The sequence below is a fragment of the Mustelus asterias genome, chromosome 1, assembly GCF_964213995.1.
Source record: "Mustelus asterias chromosome 1, sMusAst1.hap1.1, whole genome shotgun sequence".
NCBI classification, from domain to species: Eukaryota; Metazoa; Chordata; class Chondrichthyes; order Carcharhiniformes; family Triakidae; genus Mustelus; species Mustelus asterias.
In genome coordinates this window covers 146,542,203-146,568,092 of record NC_135801.1, presented here as the reverse complement: position 1 = coordinate 146,568,092, position 25,890 = coordinate 146,542,203, and the positions used below count along the sequence as shown (strand labels likewise).

Here is a 25,890-nt window from a genome sequence, read left to right as displayed (position 1 = left end):
TTTTTACAGACAAATAGGCTTGGCAACAGCATCCATACCCCAAGAATGAATAAAAAAAGTGAAGCAAAGATTTGACTGAATACATCATATTTACTCAACAAATTGACTACGTTTACTATAATCAATAAATGAAAGTTTTATGTGTTTTTGAATGAAATGTTCTATCCAAATGAAGATTAAAATTAACTAAAATTTAAACTTGAGAGTTAAAGCTTGCAGACAAGGTAAAAAGGACACACCATATAGCTCAGCAAACCCATTCATAGGCACTCTTGAAGTTCCAGTAACAAACTGCAGTAGCCGGATACGTTTCTCAGCATCCATCAGTAACACAGCCTGGAAGAAAATAGTGGCTGGGTGAAATGAATAATCAAGAAAGTAGGAAGCATAATAAAAAATGTCTGCAATTAAGAATAGGTTTTGGTCGTAAATAACTAAATCATCGATTATTTTACCTTGCTGCAATGACAACTCATATTTACGTTGGGTCTTTAACATAAGGACCTGGGTGGATGTACTGCGGGTTTGCGGTGGACTGAAAAGATTGAGTATGTGGACTTTAACAAAGAGGTTGTGCAGGAATCTTTGAATGGCATCAAGATAGATAAGTCGCCGGGTCCGGATGGGATGTACCCCAGGTTACTGTGGGAGGCGAGGGAAGAGACTGCAGAGCCTCTGGCGATGATCTTTGCGTTGTCAGTGGAGATGGGAGAGGTGCCGGAGGATTGCGGATGTGGTTCCTATTTTCAAGAAGGGGAATAGGGATAGCCCAGGAAATTACCGACCGGTGAGTCTAACCTCAGTGGTTGGTAAACTGATGGAGAAGATCCTGAGGGACAAGATTTATGAGCATTAGAGAGGTTTGGTATGCTCAAGAATACTCAGCATGGCTTTGTCAAAGGCAAATCGTGCCTTACGAGCCTGGTGGAGTTCTTCGAAAATGTGACTAAACACATTGACGAAGGGAAAGCGGTAGATGTGGTTTATATGGATTTTAGCAAGGCGTTCGATAAGGTACCCCATGCAAGGTTTCTAGAAAAAGTGAGAGGGCATGGGATCCAAGGGGCTGCTGCCCTGTGGATCCAGAACTGGCTTGCCCAAAGGAGGCAGAGAGTGGGTATAGATGGATCTTTTTCTAAATGGAGGTCGGTCATCAGTGGTGTGCCCCAGGGATCTGTTCCGGGACCCTTGCTGTTTGTCATTTTCATAAATGACCTGGATGAGGAAGTGGAGGGATGGGTTGGTAAGTTTGCTGACGACACGAAGGTTGGTGGGGTTGTGGATAGTCTGGAGGGATGTCAGAAGTTACAGAGGGGCATAGATAGGATGCAAGACTGGGCGGAGAAGTGGCAGATGCACCTCAACCCAGATAAATGCGTAGTGGTCTATTTTGGCAGGTCAAATGGGATGAAGGAGTACAATATAAAGGGAAAGACTCTTAGTACTGTCGAGGATCAGAAGGACCTTGGGGTTCGGGTCCATAGTACTCTAAAATCGGCCCCGCAAGTGGAGGAGGTGGTTAAGAAGGCGTATGGTGTGCTGGCCTTTATCAATCGAGGGATTGAGTTTAGGAGTCCGGGGATAATGATGCAGCTATATAAGACCCTCGTCAGACCCCACTTGGAGTACTGTGCTCAGTTCTGGTCGCCTCATTACAGGAAGGATGTGGAAAAGATTGAAAGGGTGCAGAGGCGATTTACAAGGATGTTGCCTGGATTGAGTGGCATGCCTTATGAGGATAGGCTGAGGGAGCTCGGTCTTTTCTCCTTGGAGAGACGTAGGATGAGAGGAGACCTAATAGAGGTATACAAGATGTTGAGAGGCAGAGATCGGGTGGACTCTCAGAGGCTTTTTCCCAGGGTGGAAATGGCTGCTACGAGAGGACACAGGTTTAAGGTGCTGGGGGGTAGGTACAGGGGAAATGTTGGGGAGACGTTTTTCACACAGAGGGTGGTGGGCGAGTGGAATCGGCTGCCGTCAGTGGTGGTGGAGGCAAACTCAATGGGGTCTTTTAAGAGACTCCTGGATGAGTACATGGGACTTAATAGGATTGAGGGTTATAGGTAGGCCTAAAAGGTAGGGATATGTTCGGCACAACTTGTGGGGCCGAAGGGCCTGTTTTATGCTGTAGTTTTTCTATGTTCTATAATGAAATATTCTAAAGCGCTTTGCAGGAGTAAGATAGCAAGCCACATATGGAGATGCTAGGTCAGATGTCCAAAAGCTGGGTCAAAGAGGTAGATTTTAAGGAATGTCTACAGGAGGAAAGTGAGGTAGAAAGGCAGAGAGGTGTGAAGGGAATCCAGACCTTGGGGCGGAAGTAACAGAAGACTAAGGCCACCATTGGTGACGCAATTAAAATTGTGATTGCACAAGCACCCACAATTAGAGGATCACCGATTTGTTGGAAAATTTAGGGGCCTGGAGGAGATTACAGAGCTCGGAAGACGCAAAGCCAGGGAGGGAGTGGAAAACAAGGATGAGAATTTTGACATCAGGTTGTTGCTCAACCAAGAGCCATTGTAGGCTAATCAGTGCAGACAGAACTGGAAGATAATAATCTCTAACTTAAAATAAATATCACTGGACATTGAGGAGTCCTTTGTTAAACAGTATTAATACTTTCACCTCAGTGACTTTACATGGGAATATTAAAGAATCCCTACAGTGCAGAACGAGACCATTTGGTCCATCGGGTCTACACCGACTCTCTGACAGAGCATCTTACCTAGGCCTTTTCCCTGTAACCCCACATATAAACCCCGCTAATCCCCATAACCTACACACCTTGAGGCACTAAGGGGCAATTTAGCATGACCAATCCACCTAACCTGCACATCTTTGGACTATGGGAGGAAATTGGAGCACCCGGAGGAAATTCATGCAGACACGGGAAGAACTTGCGAACTTCACACAGAGGGCCTGATTTTACCATTTTCATTCTAAGTGCTGAATCTGGGCGTAATTCAGATCAGACTTGGGAATCTGCTTTCAGGCGCCCCCATACGCACTCAGCCTGAAAATAAAATCGCGAGTCCAAATCGCTCTGTGGGCGGGGCTTAGCGCACCCCAAACAATCGGAGCTCTGAACTGCGCATGTGCAGTTAGAAAGAATTTTGAAAAAGCACGCCCGTGTCACATCGCTCCCGAGCCGCAGAAAGCGGAGAAAGCGGCCTGGGAATGAAAAGCGGGAGCGATGGCCCCCACAGACATCACTGTCCCCTTTATCCACCCCCCCCCCACTACCCACAGACATCACTGTCCCCCTTATCCACACCCCCCCCCCACTACCCACAGACATCACTGTCCCCCTCATCCACACCCCCCACCCCCCGCTACCCAGACCGATCGCGACCCCCTGCCACCTTCCCCCTCCACCGATCACCCACAGAGTGCCAGCGGCACTCCCCTGCCCCCCACCAGAGATCCATCTGTCCGTCCCCCCCACCAGAGATACATCTTCCCCCCACTCCCCAGAGAACGATCTGGCCTCACTCTCTCTCCACCCCCGCCCCCCCCCCCCCCCGCAGAGAACAATCTGGCCTCACTCCCCACCCCCCCAGATGAACATCTGATCCGCCTCCTCCTCCCTCCCCACCAGACAACAATCAGCCCTCCACCCCCCCCCCCCACCACCAGACAACGATCGGCTCTCCCAACCCCCAGACAACAATCCCCCCCCACCCCCACCAGACAACGATCTGGCCTCACTCCCTTCCCCTTCTCCTCCCCCCCCCCACCGAGAATGATCTGACCTCACTCCCCTCCCCCCCAGAGATGCATCTGACCCGCCTCCTCCTCCTCCTCCCCCTGCCGAACCAGACAATGATCTGATCTGCCTCCCTCCTCCCCCCCCCTCACAACCGCCACCGATCTGAGTCAGAGAGCCGTTGGAAGCTCTGAACTCACTCTTCAGCAGCTGGAACACCTGATTCAGACTTTTATTCAGCATGTTCATTTCGGTGCGATTCCGGATTGGCGAACGTGATGGTAAAGGGGGAAATGTGGATAAAGTTGGGCGGGCAGTTCATTAATTCAATTGAAATGCATGCAAATACATTTAAATCGCCATTGCGCCCGTTTCGGGCGCGAAGTGGATTGCGGCCATTCCTGGGTTTCGGTAAAGTGGCCATCTGCGCGGGTGCGGATCGCGTTAATGACCTCACACCCGACTTTACCACATTTTCGCGCCTGGAAACGGACGCGCGCAGTGGTAAAATAAGGCCCAAACAAAGCACAGGACCAGGCCCTTAGGCCCTCCAAGCCTGCACCGATCACGTTGTCCTATCTGGGCCAACCGCTTGTATCCCTCTATTCCTCGCCTATTTATGTATTATCCAGATAAGTTCAAAGAACAGTACAGCACACGAACAGGCCCTTCGGCCCTCTAAGCATGCGCCGATCACGTTTACCTCTCTAACCAATCGCTTATATCGCTCTATTCCCCATTTGTTCATATGCTTATCAAGGCAAGTCTTAAATGTGGCTAATGTAACTGCCTCAACCACCTCACTTGGCAGTGCATCCCAGGCCCCCACCACCCTCGATGTAAAAAACTTACCCCGCACATCTCCACTGAACCTTGCCCCCTTGTAATTGTCATTTCTATCCTGGGAAAAAGCTTCCAACTGTTCACCCTATCTATACGTCTCATAATTTTATAAACTTCTATCAGGTCGCCCCTCAGCCTCCGAGTTTCCAGTGAGAACAATCCCAGTTTATTCAATCTCTCCTCACAGTTAATACCCTCCATGTCAGGCAACATCCTGGTAAACCTTTTCTGCACTCTCTCCAAAGCCTCCACATCCTTCTGGCAGTGTGGTATTCCAAATGTGGCCTAACCAACATTTTATACAACTGTAACATAATTTGACAACTTTTATACTCGATGCACCATCCGATGAAGACAAGCATGCCATATGATTTCTTCATCAGCTTTTCCACCTATGCTGCCACTTTTAAGGATCTGTGGACTTGTATTCCCAGATCTCTCTGTGTGTCTATGCTCCTGATCATTCAGCCATTTATTTTAAAGCTCCCTCCTGAAATGGATCAACCAAAATGCATCACCTTGCATTTGTTCGGATTAAATTCCATCTGCCATTTCTCCGTCCAATTTTCCAGCCTGTCTATACCCTGCTGTATTCTCTGACAATCTTCATCACTATCCGCAACTCCACCAATCTTAGTATCATCTGCAAACTTGCTAATCAGACCAGGTATGTTTTCTTCCAAGTCATTTATGTATATTCCAAACAGCAGAGGTCCCAGCACTGATCCCTGCAGAACACCACTAGTTACAGACCTTCATTCAGAAAAACACCCTCCCACTGCTACCCTCTGTCTTCTATGGCCAACACAGTAAGAAGTCTCACAACACCAGGTTAAAGTCAAACAGGTTTATTTGGTAGCAAAAGCCACTAGTTTTCGGAGCGCTGCTCCTTCATCAGGTAAGTGGGAGTTCTGTTCACAAACAGGGCATATAAAGACGCAAACTCAATTTACAAGATAATGGTTGGAATGCGAGTCGTTACAGGTAATCAAGTCTTAAAGGTACAGACAATGTGAGTTGAGAGGGTTAAGCACAGGTTAAAGAGATGTGTACTGTCTCCAGCCAGGACAGTTAGCGAGATTTTGCAAGCCCAGGCAAGTCGTGGGGGGTTACAGATAGTGTGACATGAACCCAAGATCCCGGTTGAGGCCATCTTCATGTGTGCGGAACTTGGCTATCAGTCTCTGCTCAGCGACTCTGCGTTGTGTCGTGAAGGCCGCCTTGGAGAACGCTTACCCGAAGATCAGAGGCCGAATGCCCATGACTGCTGAAGTATTCCCCAACAGGAAGAGAACACTCTTGCCTGGTGATTGTCGAGCGGTGTTCATTCATCTGTTGTTGTAGGATCTGCATGGTCTTCCCAATGTACCATGCCTCGGGACATCCTTTCCTGCAGCATATCAGGTAGACAACGTTGGCCGAGTTGCAAGTGTATGTGCCGTGTACCTGGTGGATGGTGTTCTCACGTGAGATGATGGCATCCGTGTCGATGATCCAGCATGTCTTGCAGAGGCTGCTGTGGCAGGGTTGTGTGGTGTTGTGGTCACTGTTCTCCTGAAGGCTGGGTAGTTTGCTGCGGACAATGGTCTGTTTGAGGTTGTGCAGTTGTTTGAAGGCAAGAAGTGGGGTGTGGGGATGGCCTTGGCGAGATGTTCATCTTCATCAATGGCATGTTGAAGGCCCTGGAGAAGATGTCGTAGCTTCTCCAGAGTTTGGGTTTCAGACAAAGCTCGGCACAAAATCGTGGGCCGAAGGGCCTGTTCTGTGCTGTACTGTTCTATGTTCTCTGCTCAGGGGAAGTACTGGACGACGAAGGGTACTCTGCCGTGTCCCGTGTTTGTCTTCTGAGGAGGTTGGTGTGGTTTTTCGCTGTGGCGCATTGAAACTGTCGATCGATGAGTCGAAAGCCATATCCTGTTCTTATGAGGACATCTTTCAGCATCTGGAACCGGGATCTTGGGTTCATGTCACACTATCTGTAACCCCCACGACTTGCCTGAGCTTGCAAAATCTCACTAACTGTCCTGGCTGGAGACAATACACATCCCTTTAACCCGTGCTTAACCCTCTCTCCACTCACATTGTCTGTACCTTTAAGACTTGATTACCTGTAAAGACTCGCATTCCAACCATTTTTTTATAAATTGAGTTTGTGTCTTTATATGCCCTGTTTGTGAATAGAACTCCCACTCACCTGACGAAGGAGCAGCGCTCCGAAAGCTAGTGGCTTTTGCTACCAAATAAACCTGTTGGACTTTAACCTGGTGTTGTGAGACTTCTTGCTGTGTTTACCCCAGTCCAATGCTGGCATCTCCACTTCTATGGCCAAGCCAGTTCTGAATCCATCCAGCTAGTTCACACCTGATCCCATGTGGGATTTAATCTTTTGCACCAGCCTGCCATGAGGAACCTTGTCAAATGCTTTACTAAAGTCCAAATAGACAACATCCACAGCCCTTCCCTCGACAATCATTTTTGTCACCTCCTCAAAAAAATCAGTTAATTAGTGAGGCATGACTTCCCTCATACAAAACCATGTGGTCTGTCGCTAACAGGACCACTGAGTTCCAAACGTGTACAGATCCTATCTCTAAGAATCTTTGCCAACAATTTCACTATCACTGACACAAGCTCACTGGCCTATAATTCACCGGCTATCCTCTGATCCTCTGAAACCTCGCCAGTGACCAACGAGGAAACAAAGATGTTAGAGGCCCAGCAATTTCATCTCTTGTCTCCCTCAGTAATGTGGAATAAATGCCATCTGGCCCTGGGGATTTATCTACCTTAATGCTTTTTAATTCACCTAACACTTCCTCCCTCATAATAATGACTCGTTCTATAGGGTTTATATACCCCTCTGAGACACCATCTATCGATGCGTCCCTCTCTTTTGTGAATACTGATGCAAAATATTCATTAAGGATCTCACCCATTTTCTTTAGTTCTACACATAATTTCCCTCCTTTGTCCTCGAGTCCACCAACTCTTCCTCTAGCTGCCCTCTTGTTCCTAATATATGGATAAAATGCCTTGGGATTCTCCTTAATCCTGTCCGCCAAGGACATTTTGTGACCCCTTTTTCATAGAATCATAGAAACCCTACAGTGCAGAAAGAGGCCATCTGGCCCATCGAGTCTGCACCGACTACAATCCCACCCAGGCCCTACCCCCATATCCCTACAATTTACCCGCTAACCCCTCTAACCTATGCATCTCAGGACACTAAGGGGCAATTTTAGCACGGCCAATCAACCTAACCCGCACATCTTTGGGCTGTGGGAGGAAACTGGAGCACCTGGAGGAAACCCACGCAGACACGAGGAGCATGTGCAAACTCCACACAGACAGTGACCCAAGCCAGGAATTGAACCCAGGTCCCTGGAGCTGTGAAGCAGCAGTGCTAACCACTGTGCTACCGTGCCGTGCAGAATCACTTAATTTTGAACACCGTCTGACAGGTAGAAGTTTGGGAGGCACTGAATTTGCCCCAGATTGTCCTTTAGAGCAAGACATCAACACCAAAAAAAATAGATTAACATTAACATTCAGGAACAGAGCAAGAGAAGCAACAGGACACGGAGCTTCACAAATTGCAATACACTTGGGCATCGATTAGCAGAGTTTTCTAGCAACAGATGAACAAATCGCTTGAGAGGGAGGGAAAGATCTGAAAGATGTATGTGGGACATTGTTCTTCACACCCTCGTTTACCCTCGTAACTCCCTGTTTGAGCTCTTTTCTACTTTATTCACCAAATGCTTCATCTGTTTTTAGTGGCTGAGACCTCATGTATGCATCCTTTTTCTTTTTGACTAGCTTCGCAATTTCCCTGGTCATCCATGGTTCCTGAATCCTGCCTTTCCTGTTCCTCCTTTTCACAGGCACATGCCTGTCCTACACTCCGATTAACTGCTCCTTAAAAGTCTCCCACATGCCAGGTGCGAATTTATCCGCAAACAGTCTCTCCCAAACAACAGCCTCCAGATCCTGCCTAATCTGGTTGTAGTTAGTTTCCCCCAATTTAGCACCTTAACCCTAGAACAACACTCATCCTTTTCCATCAGTATCTGAAAGCTTACGGAATTGTGGTCACTGTTCACCACCATCTGTTCTTATTCAGTGAATATTCAGTCTGTTCTTTCAACTACAGATTTGATTTCCTGTACAAAAGGTCTTTAAGAAAAAAAGTAGTTTCAAGTCAACAACATTCGTCAGTATTAACTGTACTAAGAATAATTGCACAACTTGGTTCACTGAACCCTGAAGCTTGGGTAAATATTGTGGTGCTTTCAGATACAGCCGAGCCCCAATAGAATCATCTCCAAATTGCGTACACAGAACTAAACATTTTGCAACACGAGTTAAAAGGAAAAGTCAAACCAATTGATTTCCCTTGAAATTCTATCCTGAGTCACTTCTTTGCGGCTCATTAAATTTTGTTTCTAAGAGCTGAAAAATCAAATTCACGGAACAATTGTTTGCAACACCAAGCATGACAACGAGATCTTATACTATTCAGTTGAAATATTTATAAATCTATTTAATTTTACATTTTAAAGGAAAATAAATGAATGGGCAAAATTTAGCAATAACTGGAGGGAGGGATTTGATTGACACCAATTTTAAAAAGAGCAGACGCTGCAAAGAAATTCTTTTGGCTCTAGTCACTTGATTGCACCTCTTTCCAATGTTCGTACAATTAAATAAATCAACCCACAGGAGTTCTGGAATGCAAAACACAAACACTTCTTTAAAAAACGGTAATGTAAAGTCCATGGCGATCTGAGAGAAACACCTTGACTTTAAGTATTTTTAACCTGAGGATTTCTTTCTCCTTTTAAAGGTTCCAGGTTGGCCCATGCTGTGACTGGCACTCTTGTTGTATAATCTTTAATTTATTTTTTCATAGTGGTGTTGGTGGTCTTTGCTACCAGGAGTGAACATGTGAATATACTCTCAGCTACTCAAAAGATATATTGGTGGAATTTTGTTTCAATTAAGTATTGGGTATGGCAAGTTGTATTTTTACAATGTGAAGCACGGCTATCCTATCCCATTTTAGGAACACAATGCATACCACCAAAACTGTTTCCATACTATATTAAATATCCATTTTTAGTATTTTGAGAATGACTTGGAACTTCAAAAGGCTTTCAAAGCTCACCAAGCATTATCTCATCTACCAACTGAGATGTCACATTCCCCATCATTTTCAAGGCTATGCCATATTTCAGGTTATCTTCAACTCTGTAGTCCATGTAAAAGACACAGACCGAAACTATTCCGAAACTGCTTTATTCCATGAAGTGCACAAATGTTAAAAGATAACAAAGAACAAGGAGCTTGAAGTCTGGGGGACAAAGTCCTTGCATTCAGGCAAGAAATTTCTGTTAATTCTAAAAGAATTAACAGCTTCAGTCACTGTCAAGAAAATTGGAACGGGGCCAAACTATTTGGTCTATTGAGCTTTGTTTTATAATTTTGCAGGTTTGAAGAAGGAAGCTTAAAAGCAAAAGGTTCCAACACAAAATATCTGCATTGTTAATGTGGATAGTATAGCATTAAAAACAGAACACAAATCTTTGAGTTTGCTGTGGGACCAGGCCAGAATTCTACTTTTTGCCCCTCCCCCAAAAGGGTCATCCTCACCCTCTCGACACAAGGAAGCTCAATCCACGATTTGGACACATGTTTCATTTCAGTGTTACTGGTGCCACTGTCACAGTAGCACTCACTGAAGGAGCGCCTTCCAAGAAGCTGCATGGGCCAAATTTCTAGAATCTCAAATGCAAGGTGAGCAGAATCATTTTGTGAATGTCACAACACATTTCTTTCCATGGTAAAATTTTCAAATATTTTCTTCCAAAATATTGACATGTGGGCTGGCAGCCACGTGTGTAAAACTGATCGGACTTGGGACATTGGGAAGCACTACTTAGTGGAAGTCATGTTAACCTGCTGCTTTGTTGACCCGGCAAATTACTTCATCATTCATTACTGGACATGATAACCTACAGAAGTATTGTCCAATAGATTAGTTTTTAGATACATGTGGCTAAATTAGGAACTCAGAAGAGGTAAACTGAATTCCTAATTAGTAAATAAAAATGAGTAGAGAATTGTGTGCTTGTCTATCTCATAATAAAAGGAGTGAATGCTTTAATTCCTTGGTTACTGAATTGTGGTAGATATTAAACCGAAGGAAAAACACAAGCTATGTATTTACTTGTATTGTGTGAGTGTGTTGCGGTAAAGCATGTGGATAATATGATGGTGCCTAGCCACACCTGTGGGTGTCAGCCATTTCTACTGAACAACAGATACCTAGAAGGCCTTGGTAATAGTTTCTACAATCTGAAATTGCTCTTAAAGTAGTTTTTGCACCATAATTTACTGCTCCAAGACATGCGCTTTAATTTTGAGTGTAAATTAAAGCATATGTCTTGGAACAGTATCTAGGCTTTTAAGAAAATAGCCAAGCAATTCTAGAATCATAATCCATTGAAATATTCAGGATTTGGAAGACTTTCTGGTCCATGTGCTGTTGATAAATGGGAGGCTGTACTCTCCATGGATAGCAGGAGACAGATAAGGGCAGCAATTATCATCCATCTCATTGTTTCATCAGCATCAAAAATGAAATGTTGCACTGTAAATATGATACTAGTACAATAATGGAGATCTGCTTCAAAATAGAGTTACTGGTCAATTAATGGATGAGAATGTGCACTTTTCTGATGTGCATCTCTTGTGAGTGCCAGTCCTCACTGGGAAGTGTTGATAGGGAAATCAATGCATCTCCTAAGTATAGTATTACTACTGCTATGTAAATAGCCATTTCAAGTTCCTCTCATTTATTCTGCATGAAATTTAGCTAACACAGCAAAACCTTGCGATGCAGATCCAGGGGAACGTTTAATTGATGTCAATGCACAGGTAAAGTTACACATCCCTGCTATTAAAGTGCTTGCGAATAAACCAAAATTTACACTCAAAATTAAAGCACATCTTGGAGCAGTAAATTATGGTGCAAAAACTACTTTAAGAACAATTTTACAGACACATGAACGTTTGAGTATCGCAAAATGAAAGCTTCAACAAAGAATATAGTAACTACTCACTGTTCTATCTGGATTAAATGGCTAATTATACATTACCTTCCAAAACCATTGAATGACTGGGTGGTTTGTACAGTAGTTGTTCTTGTAGACCGTGTGCTGCCTCCAGTCATTGACATCCACATCACCAAGGCCACACATCAGCAACTAAAAGAAAGCCAAAGTTGCATAAACATAAATGTCATGATTTAAGTCTGTTACAGAACAAAGGCACTATATTTACACAAACAGTACTGATTTTTACTTATTTCACTTAGCCACTATCTTGAAGTGATGATTTAGGAATCCAGATGTGCCTAATTGGTTAATAAAACGAGAAATAGAAACCGTTCTTGGGTACATAATCTCAACACTCATTTTCATGTAGCATAGGCACGTGCGCTTTAACAGAGAACATAGCATTCAACATCCCCCCCGCGTATTAATTTCCTAACAAAACCAATCTTTTTTCAGCTTTTCACCCTCAATGAAAAGCTTTGAATTCCACAAATGAAGTGTGTATTGCTTTGTCCTCCAAGTTAATCATATTGTGCTGAATTTTACAGGTCACCAGTGGGCAGGAAAACAGGTAACTTAGGGCAGTGTCCATCTTCCACGAATCCCATTGTAATCCTAGCAGTAGGTCACCCTGACCGCAGCCCAATTGAGGACTGTAAGTGGGAAATCAATGACTGATTGTACTCAACACAGCCCAGCAGCTCTAACTGGTCAGTTTGATGGTGGGGGGAGGAAGGAGCGGAGGTTTATGACTTATGCTGGGCCCCCAGTGCTAATTGGAGGCTCTTCCCAACAGATTTGCCTCTTCACGTCCACCCGCCCCCACTGCCCTGTCCAAAGTGATTCCCACCAACCCCTCAATGGAACCTATCAGCCCGGCCTCAGCAAAATCCCAAGTATGTCCAGGTCAATCAGTAAGTCCCTTTGAAGTTCAACACTTCCAACCGCTGTACTCTATTTTTGTTTTTCCAACCAAAATGGATAACCTCACATTTCTCCAAATCGTATTCCAGCTGCCAAATTTTTGCACAGTTGCTTAATCTAAAAATCATATTGAAACACCTTTGCATCTTCCTCACAACTCACACTTTCACCTAGTTTTGTGTCATCTGCAAACCTGGAAATATTACATTTAATCTCGACATCTAAATCATTGATATAGATTGTGAATAGCTGGGTCTCAAGCACTAATCATTGTGGTTCCCCATTAGTCATGGGCTGCCAACCTCAAAGTGATAATGTGGAGATGCCGGCGTTGGACTGGGGTAAACACAGTAAGAAGTCTCACACCACCAGGTTAAAGTCCAACAGGTTTATTTGGTAGCAAGCATTTGCCAGAATATTCCTATGTTGTTCACTAACCTTTTGTGTGGGATCTCATCAAAAGCTTTCCGAAAATCTAAATATACCACATCCAGCAGTTTCTCCCTTATCTATTCTGCCAATTAAATGCTTTATTTTCTCAGAAGGCTAAGGAAATTCGACATGTCCACTATGACTCTCTCAGAAAAAGCAGGACAAATCCAACCCGGCCAATCACCACCCAATTAGTCTACTCTCGATCATCAGTAAAGTGATGGAAAGAGTCATCAACGGTGTTATCAAGCAGCACCTGCTCAGCAATAACCTGTTCAGTGACGCCCAGTTTGGGTTTTTCCAAGGTCATTCAGCTCCTGACCTCATTACAGCTTTGGTTCAAATGTGGACAAAAGAGCTGAATTCCAGAGGTGAGGTAAGAGTGACAACACTTGACATCAAGGCCACATTCAACTAAGTGAAACTGGAATCAATGGGTATCAGGGGGCAAACTCTCCGCTGGTTAGAGTCATACCTAGTACATAGGAAGATGGTTGTGGAGGGTCAGTTATCTCAGCTCCAGGATATCTCTACAGGAGTCCCTCAGAGTAGTGTCCTGGGCCCAACAATCTTCAGCTGCTTCATCAATGACCTTCCCTCCATCATAAGGTGAGAAGTGGCGATGTTTGCCGATGACTGCACAACGTTCAGCAGCATTCACGGCTCCTCAGATACTGAAGCAGCCCATGTTCAAATGCAACAAGATCTGGACAAAATCCAGGCTTGGGCTGACAGATGGCAAATAACATTTGTGCCACACAAATGTCAGGCAATGACCATCACCAGTAAGACACTCTAACCATTGCCCTTGACATTCAATGGTGTAGCCATCACTGAATCCCCTGCTGTTAACATCCTTGGGGTTACCATTGACCAGAAACTCAACTGGACTCACCACAGCGTGGGTTTCCTCCGGGTGCTCCGGTTTCCACCCACAGTCCAAAGATGTGCGGGTTAGGTTGATTGGCCATACTAAAATTGCCCCTTAGTGTCTTCAGATGTGTAGGTTAGAGGGATTAGTGGGTAAAATATGTCGGGATATGGGGGTAGGGCCTGGGTGGGATTGTGGTCGATGCAGACTCGATGGGCCGAATGGCCTCTTCCTGCAGTGTAGGGTTTCTATGATTTCTACATAAACACAGTGGCTACAAGAGCAGGTCAGAAGCTAGGAATACTGCGGCGAGTAACTCACCTCCTGACTCCCCAGAGCCTATCCACCATCTACAAAGCACAAGTCAAGAGTATGATGGAATACTCCCCACTTGCCTGGATGGGTGCAGCTCCAACAACATTCAAGAAGCTTGACACCATCCAGGACAAAGCAGCCCGCTTGGTTGGCACCACATCTACAAACATTCAATTCCTCCACCACTGACGCTCAGTAGCAGCAGTGTGTACTATCTACAAGATGCACTGCAGCAATTCACCAAAGATCCTTAGACAGAACCTTCCAAACCCACGGCCACTTCCATCTAGAAGGACAAGGGCAGCAGATAAATGGGAGCACCACCACCTGCAAGTTCCCCTTCAAGCCACTCACCAGCCTGACTTGGAAATATAATCGCCATTCCTTCGCAGTCGCTGTGTCAAAATCCTGGAATTCCCTCCCGAACGGCATTGTGAGTCAACCCACAGAACATGGACTGCAGCGATTCAAGGCAGCAGCTCACCACCACCTTCTCAAGGTCAACTAGGGATGGGCAATAAATGCTGGCCAGCCAGCGTCGCCCATGTCCCATGAATGAATAAAAAATAATAATTTTTGCAGGTACACCATTGAAAGCATCCTTTCCGGATGCACCACAGCTTTGTATGGGTCCTACTCTGACCAAGACCACAAGAAACTACAAAGAGTTATGAACGTAGCCCAGTTCATCACGCAAATCAGCCTCCCATCCATTGACTCCATCTACACTTCCCGCTGCCTCCAGAAGAGTTTCCAAGGATTGGAATGTGGCAAACATAGCCCCGATATTTAAGAAAGGAAGAGGAAAAACTGGGGAACTATAGGCCAGTTAGCCAATATGAGTGGTACTAGCTAACCGCTGGAATCTTAATAGTAATGTACTAACAAGACACTTAGAAAATCATAATATCATTCAGTAGAGTCAACACAGATTTATGAAAGGTTTAGTTTTTGAGGAAATTACAAGAAAGATAGATAAGGGTTTAAGTGCATTTGTATTTTCAAAAGCATTTGATAGGATGCCACACAAAAGGTAATTACATGAATCATAGAAGAATCATGAAGTTAAAATATATGGAATTTAGGGCAATATATTAGCCTGGATGGAGGATTAGTTAATGGACAGAAAAGAGAGAGTAGGAATATATGGGACATTTTCAGGTTGGCAACCTGTAACTAGTGGGTGCCAGAAAGGTCAGTACCTGGACGTTAGGTTTTTATGAATTCTATTAATGACTTAGATGAGGCGACCGAGTGCAGTGTAAATAGGTTTCCTTAAGATACAAAGTTGGATGGGGAAGTAAGCGATGAAGAGGAGGCAAAGAAGCTGCAGAGAGATATAGACAGTTTGAATCAGTAGTCAGGGACGTGACAGATGAAATATAATATGGTAAAGTGTCCAGTTACCCATTTAGGTAGGAAAAATAAAAGGCAGAATTTTTTATTGAATGGTGAAGGACTGAGAAATGTTTGCATTCATACGGACCTGGGCATCCTTGTACACAAATCACAGACAATTAACAGGAATGTACAGCTAACAGGAAGGCAAAAGGCACATTAACCCTTGTTACAAATGGACTGGTGTACAATAATTAAGAAATCTTACTACAATTTAAAGTAAAAGTTTATTTATTAATCACAAGTAGATTTACATTAACACTGCAATGAAGTTACTGTGAAAATACCCTAGTCGCCACGCTCCGGCGCCTATTCGGGTACACGGAGGGAGAATTTAGCATGGCCAATGCACCTAACCAGCACATCTTTGGAATGTGGGAGGAAACCGGAGCACCCGGAGGAAACCCACGCAGACACGGGGAGAACATGCAGACTCCGCATAGACAGTGATCCGAGGCGGGAATCGAACCTGGGTCCCTGGCGTTGTAAGGCAGCAGTGTGCCACTGTGCTTCCCCATACATCGCATCGGTCAGGCCACACCTGGAGTAGTGTGTGCAGTTTTGGCCTCCTTACCTAAGGAAGGACATACTTTCCATAGAAGGTATTGTGACCTATTTGGATAACCTGGACAAACAAAATTCTAATGGAAGATGTTTGTTGGAAGAGTCAGTGAGCCCCTTTACTGTTAATTGTATAATTAGCAAATTGATTTAAAAAATCAATCATAGACAGAATAAGGACTGCTTAATAATACTGCTTGAATAATAAGGGCTTAAATGGGGTTGAAGTGCAGATACACAAATCATTAAAAATAGTGATCAGGTTAATAAAGGGGAAAAAACCTAACCAGAAACCCAGGTTCATTTTGACAGCAATAAAATTGAAAAGCAGAAAAGTTGTTAAATTTATGCTGTGACAATGATGAACTGGAATAAGTTCAAAAAAGATTCACAAGGATAACACCATAATTGGGATATAATGCCCATCAGGAAATGCTGAACAGGCTGGTGCTCTAGTTTCAATGGAAAAGAGAGGTTGATGGGTGACTGTATATGGAAGTGTTTAAGAGGAGAGATGTCGAGAGAATGTTTCTATTTGTGGGAAAGGCCAGAAATACAAGGACGGGCCATAAATATAGGATAGTCACCAATAAATCCAAGAACAAAATTCAGGAAAAATGTCTTTACCCAAAGAATAACAAGAATGACGAATTTCGCACCCCAACTACTAGTTGAGGTAAATAGTAAAGACATATTTAAAGGGAAGTTAGAGAAGCATGAGGGGGAATGGAGTGGAAGGATATGATAACAGGATTGGAAGGAGAGAGGTGGGAAGAGACTCTTATGGAGCTTTTGTCAGTATGGACCAGTTGAGCCCAGCGACATGTTTCCGTGCCGATAACGCAACATAATTTGATGTTCAGTGACAGAAAAGGTTCCGAGGCTTCAAAGAGTTAGCATCACATCATAAGTCAATAGCAAAAATCAATGCATGCAAACATGAAAACAAATTGATGTTTTAAATGTGAACATAAACATGGACGAAGTTTGGCTACAGCCAAGTCTAAATGTGGGCTTGCTCAATTTGTGTTATCTTGTTGATTCAAATTGGAAATTATGCAAAGGTGGCTGCTGTGTTGCGTTAGAGCCGCTGGATAATTATATCTTTTGCAATTTACAACAACTCCAAATTATTAGTAGACTGTACTTTCAAACTTCCCAACTGTGGAGATTGGAGAAGTTGTTCAAGGTTATAACTGGAGAGACAAAAAAACAAGAAAAACACTAACCTCAAGTTCATTTTCATCAAATATTTTAATCAAGTCAATAGGGATGAGTTCCGTGAAGCCCTGCAAATGAATTTCAGTGAAAGAGAAAAGTATCACCACTTGTGTACAAAATATTATGAATACTGCACCAAATAAGTACATTTCATACATACATATTTGTTGTTAGAAAATTTGGAGACTTAAATTAGCCAAGTATTAGGAATGTGTTGAAAAATATTTTGCTTTTTTCCTTTGTTGTCTTGACACAACTTACCATTCTAAGTGATGAGGGTAGGCTGCTAATTTGCCAATTTGCTATATAATCAAGAGTTAAGAGCTGCACAGAAGCAAAAACAATTTTTCCCTAATTCCCACTGAAGAAGTGCTTGGCCTCTGCTTAGTATCCATTAATATGTGGTCACGAGAGGCTTTGAAAACGTGATCTCCCGCATTGCTCCTCCATAGTTACATTTCATTGGCTGTTCAATGAGCTACAACACTGTTGTGCATAATGATACATTTTCGGATAAAACCGATTGCTTGCGTATAATGTGGATAAATGTGAGATTATCCACTTTGGTAGCAATAATAGGAAGACAGATTATTACTTGAATGGGTGTAAATTGAGAGAGGTGGATACTCAACGAAACCTTGGAGTCCTCGTGCATCAGCTGCTGAAAATAAGTGCGCAGGCACAGCGGGCAGTAAAAAAGGCAAAAAGTAAGTTGGCCTTCATAGCGAGAGGATTTCAGAATAGGGATAGGGATGTTTTTCTGCAATTGTATAGGGCTTTAGTGAGGCCACACCTGGAATATTGTGTGCAGTTTTGGTTTCATTATCTGAGGAAGGATATCCTTGCCATAGACGGGGTACAATGAAGATTTACCAGGCTGATTCCTGGGATGGCAGGTCTGTCATGAGGAGGGACCAAGTCGGTTAGGATTATATTCACTGGAGTTTAGAAGAGTGAGGGAATCTCATAGAAACTTACAAAATTCTAACAGGGTTAGACAAGGTAGATTCAGAAAGAATGTTCCCAATGGTGGGGGAGTCCAGAACTAGGGGTCATAGTTTGAGGATAAGGGGTCAACCTTTTAGAACTGAGGTGAGGAGAAATTTCTTCACCCAGGAGGATGGCGAATGTGTGGAATTCACTATCACCGAATGTAGTTGAGGCCAAAATGTTGCCTGATTTCAAGGAGAAATTAGGTAATAGCTCTTGGGGCTAAAGGGATCAATGGATATGGAGAAAGGGGGGGGTCAAGATATTGAATTTGATGATCAGTCATGATCAAAATGAGTGGTGGAGCAGGCTTGAAGGGCCGAACGGCCTACTCCTGTTTCTAGTTTCTATGTTACTCACTACCCACTAACATATTGTCCAAATATACATTGATCACTGCTATTTAAGTATGGAAAGGCTGAAGATCTGGCACACTCTGGATGACACAAGGACCACTATCCCACTCAAAAGATTTGTGCAGAAACTAAAGTATGTCAGCTATGTCCAAACTCACGTCAACGACATGTTCCATGCGGAAAGTGAAATATTCGATATAAAGTGTACTGAGCACCACCTTGTGGTACCTTTAAATCACTGCACATCTTGTTTCCCCCCAGCAGTTGTCAATATTTAATGAATTTGCTGGCACAATTATTAAAACAACTCTGAAGTCTGAACAAAAGGACATGTTTTGAATAACTACTTGTCTTGATAGGAGAAACACAAATTTCAATGTGAGGAACATCTTATCCCACATATACTCTTGTGGAAAGCCATGTACTTGGAATTCAAAAATACACAAATGCAAATCCTGGTGCGCACATTTTGTTCTTCATTCAGCACCTTGCACGTTATGAATAAGGTAACAGCTACTGGCATATGAAGCAAACAGTTCATGATGGATATTGAAATCTACTTTACAAAAACAACTATTACCTCCATGAAGGCGTTCATCTGTTTCTGCACCCGATTTACAAACCTCCACTGGATGACTAAGCTGCATGTGGAGAAGAAACAAAGTAAAAATCGAACCCAGAGGCAAGTGAGAATACTCGGTAACTTACTTTGATCTTTAGCTGTTTAAACGTTTCAGCTGGTTGAGAAAACACCTGCCTCTCTGGGACAACTGATGGCTAGTTTTGAGACCTCACTGATGCTGAAATAAACACTGGTCTAGTACAGAGAGGGACCACAATGTTGATGTGTGGCGTTAAAGGACATAACTATGAGGAAACATATCATGTTATAGGAATGATATTTAAAATATTAAATGTGCTAGAAAAGGGCAGTTTTGAGCATTATTTGTTAAACTACAATTGCTGGACAAAAGGGCCTAGATACAAACCGATAAAAGACAAGTTTAGGATTATGATCAAGAAATTCTTCTTTATACCAAGCACGACAAATACCTTGAATGACAGATGAGAAAGGTCGGTGAAGGAAACAAAGCTTTGGTATAATTGAAGTGATGGGTAGGTACAGTATGAACAAAGAACAAAGAAAATTACAGCGCAGGAACAAGCCTGCACCGACCATGTTGCCTGACTTAACTAAAGTCCATATCCCTCTATTCCCATCCTATTCATGTATTTGTCAAGACGCCCCTTAAAAGTCACTATCGTACCTGCTTCCACTACCTCCCCCGGTAGCGAGTTCCAGGCACCCACCACCCTCTGTGTAAAAAAAACTCCCTCTTACATCTCCTTTAAACCTTGCCCCTCGTACCTGAAACCTGTGCACCCTAGTAATTGACTCTTCCACCCTGAGAAAAAAGTTCTGACTATCCACTCTGTCCACGCCTCTCATAATCTTGCAGACTTCTATCAGGTCACCCCTCAACCTCCGTCGTTCCAGTGAAAACAAATTAAGTTTCTCCAACCACTCCTCATAGCTAATGCCCTCCATGCCAGGCAACATCCTGGTAAATCTTTTCTGTACCCTCTCCAAAGCCTCCACATCCTTCTGGTAGTGTGGCAACCAGAATTGAACACTATATTCCAAGTGCTCTTAGAATTGCATGCAAAATATCAATCTGAATAGGAAATCGTCTCAGCAGCAGGAGACAAAGAGTAGGGATAATCGATACTCTAAACGGCAGGATGTGACTCACGGCATCCCACAGGGATCCATGTTAGGACCTCAGCACTTTCAGATTGACAAGGGGATTGGGAGCCACATATTCAGGTTTGCCAATGACACAAAACCAAAATTTGTTCTTGTATTCGACTTTAAGTGTAATACCACACCCCAAGGCCTTTCACAGGGACTTCACAAAGCAAAATATGACAAAACAGAAGATGGGCAGCTTTGTAAATAGTGTTGATGGAAACATAAAATTACAAGTGATTTGTAATACAGGTTAAGGGAATGGGGAAACAAAAACAAAAAAATGCTGGCAATACATGGTAGGCCAGGTAACTGTGAAGAGAGAAACAGTATTAAAGAAGTTTTAAAAGTTGATAATTGTCTGCCAAAACTAGAAAAATGTACAAATATAACAGCTTTTAGGCAAGTGCAGAGGCAGTGTACAAGGATTGGTTTGAGTGGGTGTGAGGAAGAACAAAAGGGAAGGCCTGTGATAGGTTGGAAGGCAGGAGGGATTAAATGACAAGAGAAATGCTGGTGCAAGATAGAATGAGATAGCAAGGGGATATATTTTTAAAAAATGGATCTAGAGGAAGGGTAATTGGGGAAACCAGAATCAGCAACAATTGCTGAAAGAAAAATTGAGCAAGAGGTTTTTTTTATTCATTTATATATAGGTTTAAGGTGAGAGGGGAGAGATACAGAAGTGTCCAGAGGGGCAACTTTTTCACACAGAGGGTGGTGAGTGTCTGGAACAAGCTGCCAGAGGTAGTAGTAGAAGCGGGTACAATTTTATCTTTTAAAAAGCATTTAGATAGTTACATGGGTATGATGGGTATAGAGGGATATGGGCCAAATGCGGGCAATTGGGATTAGCTTAGGGGTTTAAAAAAAAAGGGCGGCATGGACAAGTTGGGCCGAAGGGCCTGTTTCCATGCTGTAAACTTCTGTGACTCTATGCCAGAACATGGACATCACTGGCTGGTCAGCCTTTATTACCCATCCCTAGTTGCCTTTGAAATGGTGGTGGTGAGCTGCCTTCTTGAATCGCAGCAGTCCACGTTCAGGCGGTTGACCCACAATGCCGTTAGGGAGGGAATTCCAGGATTTTGACCCAGCGACTGTGAAGGAATGGCGATATATTTCCAAGTCAGGATGGTGAGTGGCTTGGAGGGGAACTTGCAGGTAGTGGTGTTCCCATGTATCTGCTGCCCTTGTCCTTCTAGATAGAAGTGGTCGCGATCTGAAATTGTTGAACTCAATGTCGAGTTTAGAAAACTGTAAAGTGCCTAATTGAAAGAGATAGTATTGTTTCTTGAGGTTATGTTGGCTTTCGTTGTAAGGTGCACAATAAAGAGGCTGTCAAAAAGATGATGCCAAAGTGAGATCAGAAAGAAAATGTTGGGTGCTTAAGGTCACGCTTGCTAAATTGAATTGAATGCACTGTTCCAGAAAATGGTTGCTCAATCTGTGTTTGGACTCCCCAGTGTAGAGAAGACTTACAATGTGAGCAGTACAAATGGTTTACTAAATTGAAAGAAGGACAAGTAAATCATTGCTTCATTTGAAATGAGCATTTAGGGTACTAGAGAGAGGAAAGGGAAGAAGTATTAAGATATTCAAAATATAAAGATAAAGATGAAGATGAAGTCAAGAAAAATTTCTTTTCCATTGATTGTGGAATACAGACAGAATCACAGCATAAAACCTAGAGCCAGATCTTTCAGGAATTAAGTTAGGAAACATAACTACACACAAATGGTGGTAGTCATTTGAAATGCACTTCGACAAATTGCAGTTGATGCTGAGTCAATAATTAATTTTTAAAGCAGAGATTCATTTTTTTGTTAGCTAATGGCATTAAGGGATAAGGGGCAAAGACAGTTATATGGAGTTAGGTCTCAGAATAGCCATGATCTCAGTGAATGATGCAACAGGCCTCTAATCCTGTTCCTATGTCATACAAGCATAGAAGAACCAACCAGATAGACCAAATGCCCTTCATTACTTATACGATTAACGTTCTAGCAATAATACTTCCAAACAGCAATTGTAACTTTCATTGTGCAATAGGGAGCCCAAACTATAACATTAAACAGACAATTTCTATTATGTCTTAATATCTTTTGAAAATTAGTTATCACAAAGATGGGAACACAAGCTTGAGTCGCAGAGCAATAATCCAACAGTTTTGAAATTGTGGTGGCAAAGCACAAACCTCATTAAACCTTCTGGTTTAGGACATTAATGTTTCCAAAATAACTATTACATTAAAAAAAAATTCACAACAACTCAGAAGTAAAACAGTCACAATACTTAGGAATAACTAGCATCTGTAGTTGAGGGGAAGACACAAAGGTGGTAATGGAAAGGCGAGAACAGCTAAATTAAATAAATAGTCACTTACTCGATATATTCCCTTTTGTTTTCATTCGTAACCACCATGTCTGAACCATTGGGTTTCAGATCCACTTGATAGGTCTACAAAGGACATGTTAAATTATTGAAGGTGCACAATAAAGAGGCTGTCAAAAAAGATGATGCTCAAACAAAAACAATAATGCGTGATTACTTAAATTCAGGCCCCATGAAACATTTAATATACATCTTTCCAAAGAAATGCATACTGAAATGAATGCTTAAAAACCATCAACTGTACAAAAAGAAACTTTCTGGCATGCTGTATGGCTGCAATAGGTTATCTTTTACACAGAGTCATCAAAGAGGCATCACTCAGCAAAGAAACAACCACAAGTTAACAGAGATAATACATCAGCGGAGGCTTTCTCTTAGGTAGACCAGCTGCTCCATGAAAACTGCAGGAGATGGTTAATCATCCATGTGACATTATCAATAGCAATGAAGGTCACTGATGCCTTTTACGACAAAACCCCCCCCCCCATAAAAACAGGTATGTCACAGGAATTAATGCCTTTTCAAGGCTTTCTTCTATTTAGTGGATAATTGTGATAATTTATTCTAATTTGAACTTTTTGAATGTTGTTGACGCTGCGCTCATCTAGGAAAGCAGAGAATATTCCATCACACTCCTGACTTGTGCCTTGTAAATGGTGGACAGGCTTTGGCGGGGGGGTCAGGTGCTGAACTACTCACTGCAGAATTCCCAGTCTCTGGCCTACTCTGGTAGCCGCAGTATTTATACGGCTGGTCCACTTCAGTTTCTGGTCAATAGTAACCCCCAGGATGTTGATAGTGGGGAAGTCGGCGATAGCAATACCATTGAATGTCACGGCGATGTTTGGATTCTCTGTTGTTGGAGGTGGCCATTGCCTGGCACTTGTGTGGTGCAAATGTTATTTACCACTGAACAGCCTAAATCCGAATGTTGTCCAGATCTTGCTGCATTTGGGCACATGCTGCTTCAGTGACTGAGGAGTCACTAATGGGGCTGAACATTCAGCAATGAACACCCCCACTTCTGACCTTATGATGGAGGGAAGGTCATTGATAAAGCAGCTGAATATTGTTGGGTCTTGAACATTATGCTGAGGAACTCCTTTAGTGATATCCTGGGAGCAAAATGATTGACCTCCAACAATAACGACCTTCTCCCTTTGTGCTAGGTATGACTCCAACAACTGGAAAGCTTTCCCCCTTATTCCCATTGACTCCAGTTTTACCAGTGCTCCTGGTCAAATGTTCCCTTGACATCAAGGACAGTGACTCTCACCTCCCCTCTTGTACTTAGCCCTTTGGCTGATGACTGGACCAAGACTGTGATGTCAGGAGCTGGGTGGCCTGATGGGAACCCACACTGATTGTCAGTGATCAGGCTATTGCTCAGTAAGTGCTGCTTGATAGCACTTTGCTGATGATCGGGTATACACTGATTGGGTGGTAATTAGCTGGGTTGGATTTGTCCTGCTCTTTGTGGACAGGGCATACCTGGGCAACTTTCCACATTGCCAGGTGGATGGCCATGTTGCAGCTGTACCAGAACAGCTCGGCTAGGGTTGCAGTTATTCTAAAGCCCAAGCCTTCAATACTATTGCCCATAGCCTTTGCAGTATTGACTGCAATCAGCTATTTCTTAATATCATGTAGAGTGAATCAAATTGGCTGAATACTGACATCTTCGATGCTGGGGAGCTCAGAAAAAGACTGAGATGGATCATCATCGGCACTTCTGGCTGAAGATTGTTGTAAATGCTGCACCCTTGTCTTCCACACTGATTCAATTTTGGAGAATTGCTTTCATCGGAGTTCTCAAAAGCTTGATTTATGTGCTCTTTTTGTAAATGTCAGCAGCATGAACACCTTGAAATATTGCAATCTTAAAATCTGTGGGTGGTTTGAAATTTACATACCTGCCCAAAATTTTCTTCATCTATACAAAACCTGAGATCCAGCTCAGTTGGGTCATTTTCAAGAATCCATTTCAAAGAATTGAAATATTCGCCATCCTAAAATGGAACAACAATAATTTAACGAGTTAAAAATGTGCAAATGCATATATAGCATGCATTGAACATCTAATTCATTAGCACTTCTTTTTTGCCTTTTAACACCATCTATCTTGTCATTTGATCTTTCCTGACTTCCACCCAAACACCTTTCCACTTGTTCTTTCCTCCATCCCCTCCAAACACTTTCCTTACTTGACTTGACGATAGCACCCCTCAGCACTCCCAGTTCTGACAAATAGTTACCGACCTGAAATGTTAACCCTGTTCCTCTCTGCACAGATGCTGTCAGTCCTGCTGAATATTTCCAGCATTTTCTGTTTTCATGAAGTGACAGTCTGATTCTACCAATTACTTGGACGCCCCAGCCCCCAGTTCAACAACATTTAGGGAAGCACACACACAAGATGGACACATGGTTCAAAAGGTGTTATGTAAAGCAAAATTAGAAACAAAACTAGTACAACAAATCGACCATTAACAGAACCTGAATGATCTGAAAGAATGCACATTGGGGTAGTTTTACTGTATAAAATAAAGAGGAAGATGAATATCAAATCAAGGGCTGAATTTCTACAAGTGAAACAGTACATTTATTTTTAGTGACACTTGTTATTGATGTCATTACACTACCATGCTGTAAAATTTTGTAAACTATTTCTCTCTTCCTGTTTTGCCATGCTAAGTTGCTGAACAAAATGTGGGTGTTATGATAGGGGCAGTTAGGCAGGAAAAAGGATTACATCAAAACAACTGAAAAAAGGTTGTTCATAAAACGAGTGACTAAGATATGCAGAACGATCACACGTAATTTACTCGAACTTGGCTGATGTGACAATGTCATTCAGAGAAATTTTATTTTGTAACATCATCTTCACAGAATAAAACATTTTGTACATATAGCAGCTGAGAGAATGCTTTGTTCCTCTTTGAGTCAAGTTGTAGTTCTATACAGTTCAGCTTCGTTGAAAATACTTCCAGAAATATTACTTAAGAAAA

At 42.9% G+C, this 25,890-nt stretch overlaps 1 protein-coding gene and 1 long non-coding RNA gene across 21 annotated transcripts in view; one reads left to right on the top strand and one right to left on the bottom strand.

The window, feature by feature from the left end:
- Positions 1-25,890, bottom strand: part of nedd4l (NEDD4 like E3 ubiquitin protein ligase) — a 446,698-nt gene that overhangs the window by 5,434 nt on the left and 415,374 nt on the right. For all 18 annotated transcript variants that reach the window (XM_078220225.1, XM_078220244.1, XM_078220283.1 and 15 more), the window contains 6 exons: positions 24,796-24,891; positions 22,875-22,948; positions 19,319-19,379; positions 17,401-17,460; positions 11,713-11,820; positions 240-336 (listed from right to left, as the gene is read on the bottom strand). In XM_078220225.1, the coding sequence (XP_078076351.1) occupies positions 240-336; positions 11,713-11,820; positions 17,401-17,460; positions 19,319-19,379; positions 22,875-22,948; positions 24,796-24,891 (496 nt within the window). The remainder of the gene's footprint in view (positions 1-239; positions 337-11,712; positions 11,821-17,400; positions 17,461-19,318; positions 19,380-22,874; positions 22,949-24,795; positions 24,892-25,890) is intronic.
- Positions 10,003-25,890, top strand: part of LOC144498721 (uncharacterized) — a 59,214-nt gene continuing 43,326 nt past the window's right edge. For all 3 annotated transcript variants that reach the window (XR_013498746.1, XR_013498745.1, XR_013498747.1), the window contains exon 1: positions 10,003-10,348. This is a non-coding gene — a long non-coding RNA (uncharacterized LOC144498721). The remainder of the gene's footprint in view (positions 10,349-25,890) is intronic.